We start from the raw sequence: 13,110 nt of genomic DNA, 5'->3' as shown, positions 1-13,110 counted from the left end.
CAAGAGGCGGGTGGACAAACAAAAACCCACAAATTCGGACAAACTCCAAGCATTGATCATGCAAGAATGGGCTGCCGTCAGTCAGGATGTGGCCCAGAAGTTAATTGTCAGCATGCCAGGGCGAATTGCAGAGGTCTTGAAAAAGAAGGGTCAATGCTGCAAATATTGACTCTTTGCATAAACTTAATGCAATTATCAATAAAAGCCTTTGACACTTATGAAATACTTGTAGTTATACTTCAGTATACCATAGTAACATCGGACAAAAATATCTAAAAACACTGAAGCGGCAAACTTTGTGAAAACTAATACTTGTGTCATTCTCAAAACTTTTGGCCAAGGCTGTATAGTGCTCTCTCTGCAGCATACAGAGCTCTTGTGTGGCCTAACTTGACTAACCAGACTTGGAATTTGATGGGAATGTTGTTTACTGCTCGATTTTATATAAAGCCGTCTTTTGTTCAGTGTGACGGGAGCTGTTGTTTAATGGCTGCAAAATGAATGCCATCCTGATTTAAAGGTAGACTTTTATAAGCTCCCGTAGACGCTGTGTTAGCAGGACTGTAATCTGCGGATGACCTTGGTCCTGCTCGGACCACACTTCCTGTTGACATAACCCGAGGCTTTTGCCACCATAGTTTTGGAATTTCACAACAGTCTCCATTAAACACCAGCCCTCTGTGGTGATTTCCATCAAAGCTTTTATTTCTGCAGGGAGAGCTGACAGAGCAACAATCAGCTAAACATTCACATGGTAGGTTTCCAGCACAAACAACGTTGTGCTTCTTTCGGATGAGCGTCAGCTAATAGGAGCTGGATTAGAGTGTAAGATAAATGCTTGACATTTTAAATGGTAGCCTGCTTCTATAGCAGAAATATGGAGATAGAATGCTCGTAACTATCAAGAGACAGATCTTCTCCGTTGACATGGAACCGGGAGACTGATTTGTGAAATTGTAAGTTGTGAATCATGTGCTATTACTCTGCCATCATCGTCTGTACTATCACAGAATAAAATCAGTCTCTCATCCAGTGTTTTTTTTTCATGGTGTACTTTTTTTTTAAAGAAAAATAGTGTCCAAACGAATAACATCTACAGGTAGCGAAGAGAAGCACATTGCATAATGAGCTGTTGTGATCAAACTCCGCTGCAAAAGAAACAATATGACAAGCAGAGACTCGAATGAACTACACAAACTCCAGCATACCTTTCAAAGGACACATTTGTAATTGTCAAAGTTACCGTTTTATTATCTATAATTTAAACCTTCCTTTTCTCCGTACTTTGGTTTCACCTCGATGTGAGTGTAGCAGGAATCTTTTCTTCACTGCTGTCTCAGCGAGCTGGAAGAGACGGCGCTGAATTGTTTTCCAACACCTTTGAGAAGTCCATAACGAGACCCGGGTGGCTCAGAGCAAAGACGCAGACTTGCCACAGGATTTATTTTGCCGTCTCTTTGCAGTTATGTTTTGTGTTAAACAGAGCAGCACGTAGCTCCAGGAGTCTGGAAGCTGGCGTAGAATGGAAAACAAAGCATTGCTTTATTCTCAAAAGTATAATGAATATGCAGGGATTTGTCTACAAGGCACAGTGCAGTGAAATATTAATGCGGTGTAACGAGATGATTAGTAGATGAGCAACAAGACCCCAAAGTCACTCTTATCACTTTCATCTGGATTCATCAAAGCGGCTCCGGTGCAGCAGCAGACGTGTGGAGCACAAAGAGTCAGACGCACCGTTTAAGTAGAACACGACACCAGTTCTAATGAAAATGGCGCGCAGGACACAAGCGGTAATAATATTACTGTCATCCGGCAGCGCCACAGAAGGCTGCTGTTACATCACCGTGTGTTGCCATGGCGCTGCCAGCAGCAGCCCCTGTTGCACAGTGACAGAAAATTAGGAGGAGAGGAGAAGGAAGCGATGCATCTGGTAGGTTTAGTGTCGAGCGCTCGGCCAGTCCTCGATCGAAGCCAAGAGAAACCTCATGGTGGGGTTTCAAATAAGTACGGAACCTTAGGTTTAGGAACACGTCATGGTTGGGCTTAGAATAAGTACGTAAACTTAGGTTTAGTCAACAAATGAGAACGCTATTAGTTTTGGCAACAGAAAAAAAAAATGCATTGCTCCACAGGGCAACGTCAACGGGCAACGCTTTGTATTCAATCCAAGCCAATCCAATCGATGCAAAACAAACACACACACTAGGTAAAGTACCTTGCACCATTGCTAATTCTATGGTTTACATGGCAGGCATTAAGACAGAGTAGCAAGTCATCGCTGCTGTAATAACTTTCCAGAGATGTAAAATCCTGTTTAAAGGGATATAAACTGTTGTGCAGTGTCTTGGTGTCTGATAAGCCTGGACTTCCTGGTTTTGTATTTTATCTTCTGACCAGTAACCGTAGCAACATGCCCAAAAAGCACCTTGCTTTCTTCTTTTTTTGGAGCAGTGCCATTGTTGATCTCAACACATACACTACATAGATATGCAGCAAGGGCGACGTTCCACAATGCAGTAGCATAACACCTGGCGGTGGAGTATCCACGCCTTCTTTCTCAGCGTCAAAACATGGATGGCATCACAATGAATTATTATTTTCAGCACGGGCGTTGCAACCATATTCTTCTCCGTGTGAAAGTGTACACAGTGGCGTCGCTCTACAGTCCGCCAAAGACAATTGAATTGAAGCGGAACTCTTTTCACTCGCAGCCTTTACTGAGCACCACTTGAGCAGTGTGATGCCGAAGCTCTTGAATAGCTTGCAGGCATTCCTCGGCGCTGGACAAAGATAAGAATAGCGCTCGCCCTCTCTTACTCTCTCTCTCCGCTATTGGCTCGGTGGCATGGCCGCTGGCTGGCATGGCCGCTGGCTGGCATGGCCGCTGGCTGGCAAGCCGCGCCGCTCGGTTCCAGCAGTGCTGCTCTAACAACGTTAAAGTACGGCAAAGGGAAAAGAAGCGGGTGCCCTCTGGGCGCAGCGGAGCAGCTCGGCCTCGGATATATTTGGCTCCGTCAGTGTGCACATACAGATCTGCAGCGGTCTGCAATTAGGCAGTTTCCTGTTTGAGCGCGGGACACGGCGGCGCTGTGAAGCTCGGCCATAGATGCTCTCAGGGAGCATGCTAGCCAGGCCGTCTGAAGGAGATGCATCATTCTCATTGCTCCTAAATGACACAGCTGCTTCGCATGTGGGAGAGCAACGGGCTCGCTCAGTGGACAAAATGTTACTTTCCATGAAACGGACTTAATCAAAGTGAAAGATGTGGGCACTTATTTATTGCGTCAGAAGTGCAGGGGAAATCAAAGAGAAGGGAGATGTTAAAGAACACATTTTTAGCCGGGATCATTGAGTTATGAATTATACTCCAGTTGTTGACAAGTTGGCCAGAGTACCCACACTCACTCTGGACAACTAAAGGCTCCTCCCTAGTCCCTACCTCGTACAAAGCACTGGAAAATATGCGTCAGCCACTTCCTCCCTCTCTCTCGCCTCCCTCCCAGTTTTCAGCTTCCTGTTCTCTCGGCTGGTCGGATGTGAGAAGCCTTGAATGGAAGCAGTCTGCTGTGGGGGGCCATATTCAGTTAATGTTTCACCTTTAAACAGCTGATTTACCACCTTTTTAAGGTCCGTGTGGCAGTTAAGAGATGTAAAAATACACACTTTGGAATCACCGATATTGAGTATTATATATTCATATCTGTCTTACATTGGGTTAGTGTTACAAAACCCTATTGAGTTTGTTGTGCTATAAAATGTATTTATTTTGTGATTTGTACATTTGTACCACGGTGGGATTTGTTTTTACAGTTGCCGCAACACATCTCTTAACAGTTTTCATGTGCAATGTGTGTTTACATTTACACATTTAAGGCTTGTTTAACGCATTTGCACCACTGGCTTTCCTAAACTGAAGGACAGTAACTTTATTATGTCGGCAGTTCATACTTGACTGGGAAGCCGGCTGTTGTTTAGTTTTGCTTCAGTTTTGACTTGCGTTCTGTGGAAATGTCCATATACACTTAACATATTAAAATATGGACCATTGTCATCGGAGGTCTTTTGATTCTAAAACAATATCCACAAGACGGAATACATCTTACATTTATCCTCTGAAATAAACCGATTGTTGGTTGTATTTCTAATGCTTTGCTTTTTTAAAAAGTTTTACAGCTCTGATGGTACTAGCTGAACAGTGACCGCTACCTGCCCGAGGACACCTGCTGCCCTTCATCATGTCTGGGATGCACGTAAGTGAATGTTTTTTTTTCCCACAATTACCTACCCAGTGTACCGGTTTACAGGTAGGCAAACGCTTTCTAAGCACGACCTGCTCTACATTTCATAAAACTACACGCATCTAAACAAGCAGTAGCTAACAGTCCATATTAACAAGGAAGTGAGACATTAAAAGGTAAAGGACGTAGCTGCGACTAATGATCATTAACCATTACTAGTTAATCAGCTAATTATTTTTACGATAAATTACTCGGTCTATGAAATGACGTAAAAAAGAAACTTTCAATGTGACTTCTTTAAATGACTTGTTTTGTGAAACCAGCATTTCAAAATCAGAAGTTATTCAGTTTTGCTTCAATCAATGCAATATCAAACTGTTAACTTCACTTGTTGTTTCAGCAGTATGTTGAAGGAATTTGGCACTTTTACATCATTTTTTTTTTTTTTAAGAAAACACCAAGCACCACAGATACCGAGAGGATTTGGGGGGAATGAAAGATGCACCTTGTTATGTATTGTTATTATTCAAAATATGTACTTTTTGGTCATACCTTCCTGTCACGTGTGTCCGTTTCCCTGAGACGACTCGACTCAATAAAGACTAACGAGCTGGCACACACACCAACGTGAGCATGAGGTGCTGACAGAAACCCGTATCTGTAGCGGTGCATGAATGCACATAGCTGCTGAGCGCGCGTCCATCAAAGTGCCCGGCTCAGTGTTTAGTGGTCTCACATTACCTGACCGTCGCAGTGGTTTAACTAATGCTTCACAAGTGCTAGCTTCCGATCACTTTCTCTCCTGCTTCCTGCCTTCAGATGTCCTTATTGATCCCGGTCGTTTTTGATCTGACACACAACAACGCTCCACTACAGTCGGGGAAAGATTTTTCAAAAAGGACAAAGCTGGATTCATTTCTACTACTAGACTTCTGAAGATTCCATCATGTTTTTGGTAGTAAATGCTAATTGCAACTAATAATAATGGATGTTGTAATGCCACAATCAATAATCATGTCAGAATATTTCGGCCTTGAGACCCTGACGGTAAACTCTGTGGTTCATAGCACCATTGATGCATTATGGATTCAGTGCGACTCTAGCTTAAAGAATGGCAGCGCATTTCGAGAACTAGATCAAGAGGTCACAGAATGTATCGGACCCAGACTGTTTTGAGGAGCAGCACTGTGACCTGTGCTGGTCACAGAACTGTGAAGATTCAGTAAGTGTAATAAACCAAACTGACTCGTGGGAAAATCAGGAGGTGAACTAGAGTTGGATGTCAAGTATTGATGAAACACTACATTACAGTCATTTAGCAGACGCTTTAATCCAAAGCGACTTACAATTCAGCTTCTATGACATTCATACACCGTAGGCAGCACAGCTACGGGAGCAATTTTGGGGTTAAGTGTCTTGATCAAGGACACATCGACATGCGACTAGCGGAGCCGGGGATCGAACCGCCGACCCTGTGATTGAAGGACGGCCCTCCGCTTAGCCACAGTCGCCACTATATACGGTTGACCTTCAAATATGTCTGACTATGCTGGGGGAAGATGCTAACGTAAATATGCCATTTACTAATTTTTTGTCAAAACTGAAAAAATAAAGTGGAAGCAACGGGTAAGCCTATGTTTGATACAAAATATGTGAATGCAACTTCAGGTGAGATGCAGCCTGTGGTTTTCTTCCCTAGTTGCTTTGTGCACTCGGCTACATTTTAAATGACACAATCTGTCCAGTAAAACCAGTTTTCATAAAGTCCTTTTGTTGGAAGTTAATAACAGCTGAGAATTCAAGGGTGATTCTGTATCTACATAACTGTGCAGTCGCAGCCATCGCCAGTGGTCCAGACTCATCACGCGGTATTGAGCGAGAGCGCTTCGGACACACTCGGCTGTACCGTGTGTTGTCAGGAATAAAGCGGCTCGTACGAGGACTCGCACCTGCTGCTTTGTACTCCTTTTTTCTCGTTTCATCTCATCCTCTCTATCGCGGTATGTTTTTGATCACACCCGCCGTGCCGATGTAACGGGCGCAAACTGAATGCACAAAGCATCCTCAGCCCAGCTGTCATTTCCATTTGTCTTTTAGGCATGCCGCTGCCACGCTTACATTATTCAGAGTGACTGACAATGAGCGCAGCTGGCCTTTTTCAAGACAGAAAAGCTAATTCGGAGGCAGCGACTGTGATGTAATGACTTTGTATAAGATGAGCCAGAGAACAGGAGATGTCCCTCACAGACGGCACAGATTAATCTAGTCTTCAAAAGTAAGACACTGCTAACCCACACAGGGGTTTTGAGTTTTTTAGACCTCTGCTCTGTTGTGTGGAGCCACGCAAGAAATCACCTGAGCTCACAAAACTCAACACACCGACAAGATGAATGAAGGTGGAAGTTGTCCCGCCTGTGCACGTAGCATTATGAGTTCTGATGAGGGTTCAGTGAAAACACTGAAGACTGTCCCAGCTGAATATTCCTACTAAGCTGTTTAGTAAATGGTAAAAGTAAAATTAGTAAATGGCTAATAAGAAAGAATATTCCTCTTTACATACAGCCGTGCATATTCCGAATAACGTAAAACCACCTTCTTGAAAGGGTCGGCGTTGCAATATTTGCGCATATCCATAAAACTGTTGATATCCAAGTCCTTCACACTGCTTAAAAGTAGGAGTGTTTCTTCTTCCGACCAGAAATGTAGGCTTTTCTTATGGGCATGCATCTCTACTTCAACTTTTCGAACGCGCTGTATACATGTCCAAAGAATGGTCCTAAAACCTGAATAATATCGGCATATCCCAGATGTCTTAATCGGAAAATGCTCCATTCGGAATAAGACCTAATTCTGAATATCCAACCGGAGTATGATGTTTAGATGAGCCATATTGAATTCAGAATATTGTGATTTTCTGAATAATAGTGGAATATGAGTGTGCATGTAAACGTGGTCATTGACCTTGGACAGGTCAGCAATAGGAATGAGTCCAACTTCACAACACATGAAACTTCATGTGGGCGGATGGTTTGTTCCAACAGTTTAGTGTATTTAGCCCACTGCAGTAACGATAGCGAGCTGATGAGAAGGCCACAGTTAGCCATATTGATAGCAGACTGACAGCCACTGAGCACAAAGGAGATGCTTCTAATTCCTGTAAGCTGTGGACTGTAGATAACGAAAGTGAAATGAAAGTTTATTTCCCTAAAGAAACAAGTTAAACTAGACCAGAAAGCTGAAACACATTTTGTTTGTCGATACATATTTTCCCCTCACATACCTAAAGATGATACTAAGGCAGAGTTCAGTATCTGCGTTTTTTTACTGGTATTATGCATAGACTGTATATAAGAAGTGGACAAAGTTGTCGTGACTTCGCCCATTGGTTTGTGGACTGTAGTTTTGAAGCCGTCGCCATCTTGAATTTTTGAAACCACTGAACGGAAGTGGCCATTTGTGGACTGCCGGGGAGCGACATAGAGACGCCCTGAACGGCTCTGGTAGCGGTGGAGACCTGTCAATCTCAAGGTAGTCCCGCCCTAAAGCATACCCTGCTTTATGGTCTATTTGACTCTAAATGGGACTGTAATTTGCTAAATACACATCATGTTGTATTGAAGAAGACTTGAAACTAGAGATTGAGACCATAAACTCATGGTCGCAATGTTTACTGAGGGAATAAATCAAGTGAGAAGTCACAGAAGAGTCATTTTTCCATAGACTTCTATATAATCTGACATTTTTTTGCAACCAGATGAGTCGCCCCCTGCTGGCCATTAGAAAGAATGCAGGTTTAAGACACTTCCACATTGGTTTGACTTAACAGACCCGGAGGTTGCCACCTTCCTATTGCAATGTAAAATAATTAGCCTAAAAACACATGCATTGAAGGTATTCCACCAGTCTGTTGGTTTCACAGTTTGCTGTGCAGCCTGAAAACTTTTTTCCCCTTCTTCATCTCAACTTCGCTGCGTCTGTAGCTCCTGCTCGCTGCAGGGCAATGCAGTCTCCTCAACCTTTTGCCACCTCGGGTTATATTCATCTCTCTAATCTGTGAAGTGGGTGGTGTTAGCATGCCTATGCACAGAGATTGATTATTGCCCGGGATCTGTGCATGCACTCGATTTAATTTTAAGATACTGTCACATGTGTTTTGAAAATGCAGGCTGAAGTTTATAGTGGTACATATTACCACTATAATATTCCTCTAGCTATGTTAAATGTCTTATATATTTTTTTGCAATTAATTATAAAGGATGTGCTATGTGTGGAAAAATATCACAAAATGTTGGTTCTTCTCTGTCTGATGTGATGTAGGCACCATGGTCGACTGGCACAGAGTGTGTAGCCAAGTACAACTTCCAGACTGCCAACGAACAGGACCTGCCTTTCTGTAAAGGAGATTTACTGACCATCATCGGAGCCACCAGGGTAAGTATGTATGTGTATGTATGTGTGTGTATGTATGTGTGTGTATGTATGTATATATATATATATATATATATGTATGTATATATATATATATATATATATAGCTCATAGCTGCCATACTGGCCAAATGTTCATTCAGAAAGAGAGGATTCTTTTGAATGTACTTCTTCATGAGGTTGTACAGTTAAGTATATAGAATGATATGGCACAGTTTCTGTTTCCACAGTTATTGATCATGTTCTGAATACTGGAAATTTGCAATTGCAATATTGAGGGGAAAAAAAGGTGACCTTGCGGATTATAATCATGTCATCTTAAATCTGCAGGACCGTCAGACAGGCAGCACCATTCTCAACCTACTTAATCTAAATGAATTTAGGTCATGACACCTCTCCCACAGCCCCCCCCCCCCTCCCAATACCAGCACAGTAAAGTTGTCTCTTCTGTTCTTCATGTCTCAGAAAGCAGCTTGTATAATTGACCGCTGGGTAAAAGGACAGCTGCTGCTTCTAGCTTGAAACGGCCAACGTAGCAGTTTCATATAACTGATTTGTTTCAGCAAACAATAACACTTAATGACTTGCGATCAATGCGTAATGTCTTATTTAGGCTACAGTGTCTTTATATTAATGACTCCTGTCGTAACGTTAAGATTGCTATTCAAATTGTTTTGTTTTTAGTTTCACGTTAAAGTATGAACCAATACTAATAGTTTATAGTTAGTGCACATATCCTAATAGCATTAATATATCAACTGGCATGCTGCTAACAGTCAGAGCAGCCATGCAATTAGCAAAATATACTGTAATCGACGAGCCAGAAAACAACAGCTACATGATACAGTATATCGACTTACAAAGAACCCGAGATCCCAGTGAACATAATTTCTGCAACAACTTATGCCAATAAGTGGATTTAAGTATCCATTCTCCAGTATTTGTAGAGTACTGCAGCTGTGTAACCCCACTGCTTCACTTCTGCTGCCACCTGTGTTTAGAGAGGGACATGAGGGACTTTAATGCTCCTCACCCACAGGAGGACCGCCAGCTTACCTCAGATATTATCACCAGTACTAAGGCTGTGTTGTTGCTCCTTTGGCTGTTGCAGGATCCCAACTGGTACAGAGCGAGGAACACAGTGGGCAGAGAGGGCACCATCCCGGCTAACTATGTCCAGAAAAGGGAAGGAGTCAAGTCAGGAGGGAAGCTCAGTCTTATGCCGTAAGTACCACGGGGTAATGGAGGAGGAAACCCAAACTAACCGTGTCCGTGTGTCTTCAATGTCTCATGTTTTTGTTTAGAAACATACTCACTCAAACATTGTTTTGAATTTCTTTGGCGATTTCTATTGCGTAATTTGTTCGTTGAAAATGGTGATCCATGATGCCACTTTTAAGTACATAATATGTCAATTTGCAGCGGTAATCAAAATAACAATTTGAGCTTTGGTTCTGTTTCTTCTACATCTTTGCCACATTATGCCCTCTTTCCTTTTTTAAGTGTGTGAACAAGTTGTCGTAAGACATAAGACTTCAGTTCCCTGCAGCGCGGGAAAATGTCGTGTTGATTTCAAAAAGTGAGTTAAAGCATCAAAAGATGGAAATTCCATCTTTTGCAGTCTTTCGGCTCGTGCTGCGTGCTTCTCTCTTGTCTGCGTTTGGCTGCCACAGAGGCCAGGACCAGCTGTGCACTACATGTGAATCGGGCTCTTTGAAACAGCAGCTATTTAAAAAAAGAGGAAAAACATAACGACAGGCATATGCAAATGAGGAGAGACGGGAAGGCCGAGAGCATACGGGCTGCAGGGGTATCGTCACATGGCTTTCAGATGACAACATCTCATAGCCGCTAAAGTATTTGTGCCCAGTAGTTCAACTTGAGATTTTGGGCTTTGGTCTTCTTTCAGACTAGTGGAAAGAAAACATCCCAAAAACACATTTAGGTGTTTTATTTGACTGCTTAGTCTTTTTGCATCTGTAGATGTTCTCCTACAGTCACCAAAAGATGGCATTAGATTTCCTAAAACACACAAAAAATAATTGTTTTAATACAAATAATTTACTGGTGAAGTTTCACACTGATATATTTTCCCCCGTTCACATGTATCGTTTCCCCTTAAACATATTTTTTTCAGTTTATAGAGAATATAATCTCTATTATTATTATTATTATTATTATTATAATAATAATATTGACTTTACAATATTAGGCGCTGCCTTGTGTGACTCAGCCAACCCGTCCGTTGTTCAGCGGTGGTATGCCACTGTAACATCCTGTTGGCAGGAAACATTGAAATAGACTTTTGACCCTCTTTGTCTCACTTCATCAACTGCCGCTGAGAGCTTTAACCTCTCTCCCTTTTCCGCCACTGACTCCGCCCGTCTGCACCAATTTTCAGCGTGGTCACGGGGGTCACCAGCTCTGGCACGTCGCTGCATGTGTGGTCTGAGGAGCTATCTTTAAGTTAGCCTCGTGCAACCGGGAGGGCTTTGCAAACACAACAACAACAGCAGCATGAGCTACTAAACTCCAGTGCTGGCTCCTACTTTGCTGCTCTGATTAGATTTAAGTTCAGAGATTGGTCACTTTGATCATGTTATGATTCCTGCAGTCTGACAAGTAGTCCACTTTTGCCTCTTTTTTTCTCACTTATTACACGAAACTGTTTGCATGGTTCTGCTTGATGACCTCATGTCCTTACAGCTGTTCTTGAGAAGTGTTTTTTTTAAAACACTCAAGTCATCAGAAGTTATTATCTGGAGCCATCGTCCGTAACCCACGGGGACTCGTTGACTTTAGTTATGAATCTCCAACAGATGTCTCGCAGAAGACCTCTCCTCCTATTCTGGGTTACATAAGGGTTCAGCTGTGGTCCCTCCTGTCCCCATTCGAGCCCTGACCGATTGATACTCGGCAGTGGATACCGTCCTCTCTTCCCTCGCGATGTCCCAACAGCTTGTTCTCTCTGCTGCCCCCGTGTGCCAGACATCTGCCACACATAACGTGCACCTCCCACTAAAGAATGCCGGGGTGTTCAGCCCTCCTTCCCTGTTGTTTACCACATGTTTTATATCTTTATTTCAGTGTGATGTAATGTACGACTACCGCAGTTAATTGCCGTGGACAGAGCAGCCTGTGTGTGTGGGGGCCACGCTTGGCGCGAAGGCTCTCGGATTAGCGAGAGTTAAAGGAGCCCGCTGTCCATCAGAGAAGCCGCCCGCGCTGATCTAATCAACTCAACCCGCACTAAGCTGCTTTACCACAAGGGCCTCCGCTGTGTGAGGAGGACGAGTGTGAAGAAGAGGAGTAGGGAGTGACTGAGGCAGCCGCGGGAAAACAAGGCTGAATCAATTGGAGCCGTTGATTACCTCTACTTCACTATCCAAGACGGACAGAGAGAGACCCTGTAGGCTACTACCGCTTGCCTCTAACACAACCTTGTCACACGAGGAGTGACATGAATCGATGGGGTGGTGTGTGTGTGTATATATATATATATATATATATATATATATATATATATATATATATATATATATATATATATATATATATATATATATATATATATATATATATATATATATATATATATATATATATATATATATATATATATATATATATATATATATATATATATATATATATATATATATATATATATATATATATATATAACCAGGTTTCTCTGTGTTCCATGTACACAACCATATTGCCAATATGACCCAAACGACGGTAAGGCTGACAGCCAGGATTCTGATGTGCATGTGAAGGCACTCACTGTAACGCAGCTGTCTGATCCATCTATAAGTAGCATATAGTTGTATCCACCAGGCCATATGGTGAGGGTGAAGCATGGTTACACAGCCAGCAAAGCAAGAGCTTTATTTGTTCTCAGAGAACAGCTTTTTATTTTCCATCTCTGCAGAAGCCCGAGTTAAAAACAAATCAAACTCCTTAGTCAGTCCATCTCTTGGTCTCCCTGATCTCCACCAGGAACTGGTGACTGGGCTCTGTCCGGTCCACCAGCTCGTCTGAGCACTCTTTTTCTTTTTTGCATTTTCCTGTTATTGCAGTGCGTGCGTGTCAGTTTCCGACTCTGCCTCAGGCTCCTTGTGTGAGTGTGAGAACAAACACCGAGCTTCCTGTTGTTTGGGTCCAGGTACTTCCCCCCCCCCCCCCCCCCCCCTTTGCTCCGCTCGAGCCGAACGGACCAGAAGTGGCGCCGACCGGCTTCCCGTCACCGCGACAGGCTCTCGGTTTTTATTTCTCATTTCAGAGAAGGGCTGCAGGCCGCGATGCGTGGAGGCTGATAGCAGCGCTGACGGAGCAGATGAGGATTTCAGTTGTAGCAGCGCATGGATCACACTTGTTTCTTTAATAGTCCACGATTGTTATATAAACGTGTGCACTGTGTGTGTGTGGGCATGCGAACA

The 13,110-nt window shown here is 43.0% G+C and overlaps 1 protein-coding gene across 2 annotated transcripts in view; it reads left to right on the top strand.

The window, feature by feature from the left end:
* cskl (c-src tyrosine kinase-like) overlaps positions 1-13,110 on the top strand; it is a 39,250-nt gene that overhangs the window by 16,549 nt on the left and 9,591 nt on the right. For both annotated transcript variants that reach the window (XM_076077657.1, XM_076077658.1), the window contains 3 exons: positions 4,169-4,253; positions 8,559-8,672; positions 9,780-9,892. In XM_076077657.1, coding sequence (XP_075933772.1) covers positions 4,239-4,253; positions 8,559-8,672; positions 9,780-9,892 — 242 coding nt within the window. In that variant the 5' untranslated portion in view covers positions 4,169-4,238. The remainder of the gene's footprint in view (positions 1-4,168; positions 4,254-8,558; positions 8,673-9,779; positions 9,893-13,110) is intronic.

This window comes from Anarhichas minor, unplaced genomic scaffold (genome assembly GCF_050575085.1).
Source record: "Anarhichas minor isolate MPS153535 unplaced genomic scaffold, ASM5057508v1 ptg000062l, whole genome shotgun sequence".
Classification (NCBI taxonomy): Eukaryota; Metazoa; Chordata; class Actinopteri; order Perciformes; family Anarhichadidae; genus Anarhichas; species Anarhichas minor.
This window is presented reverse-complemented; position numbering and strand designations above follow the sequence as displayed.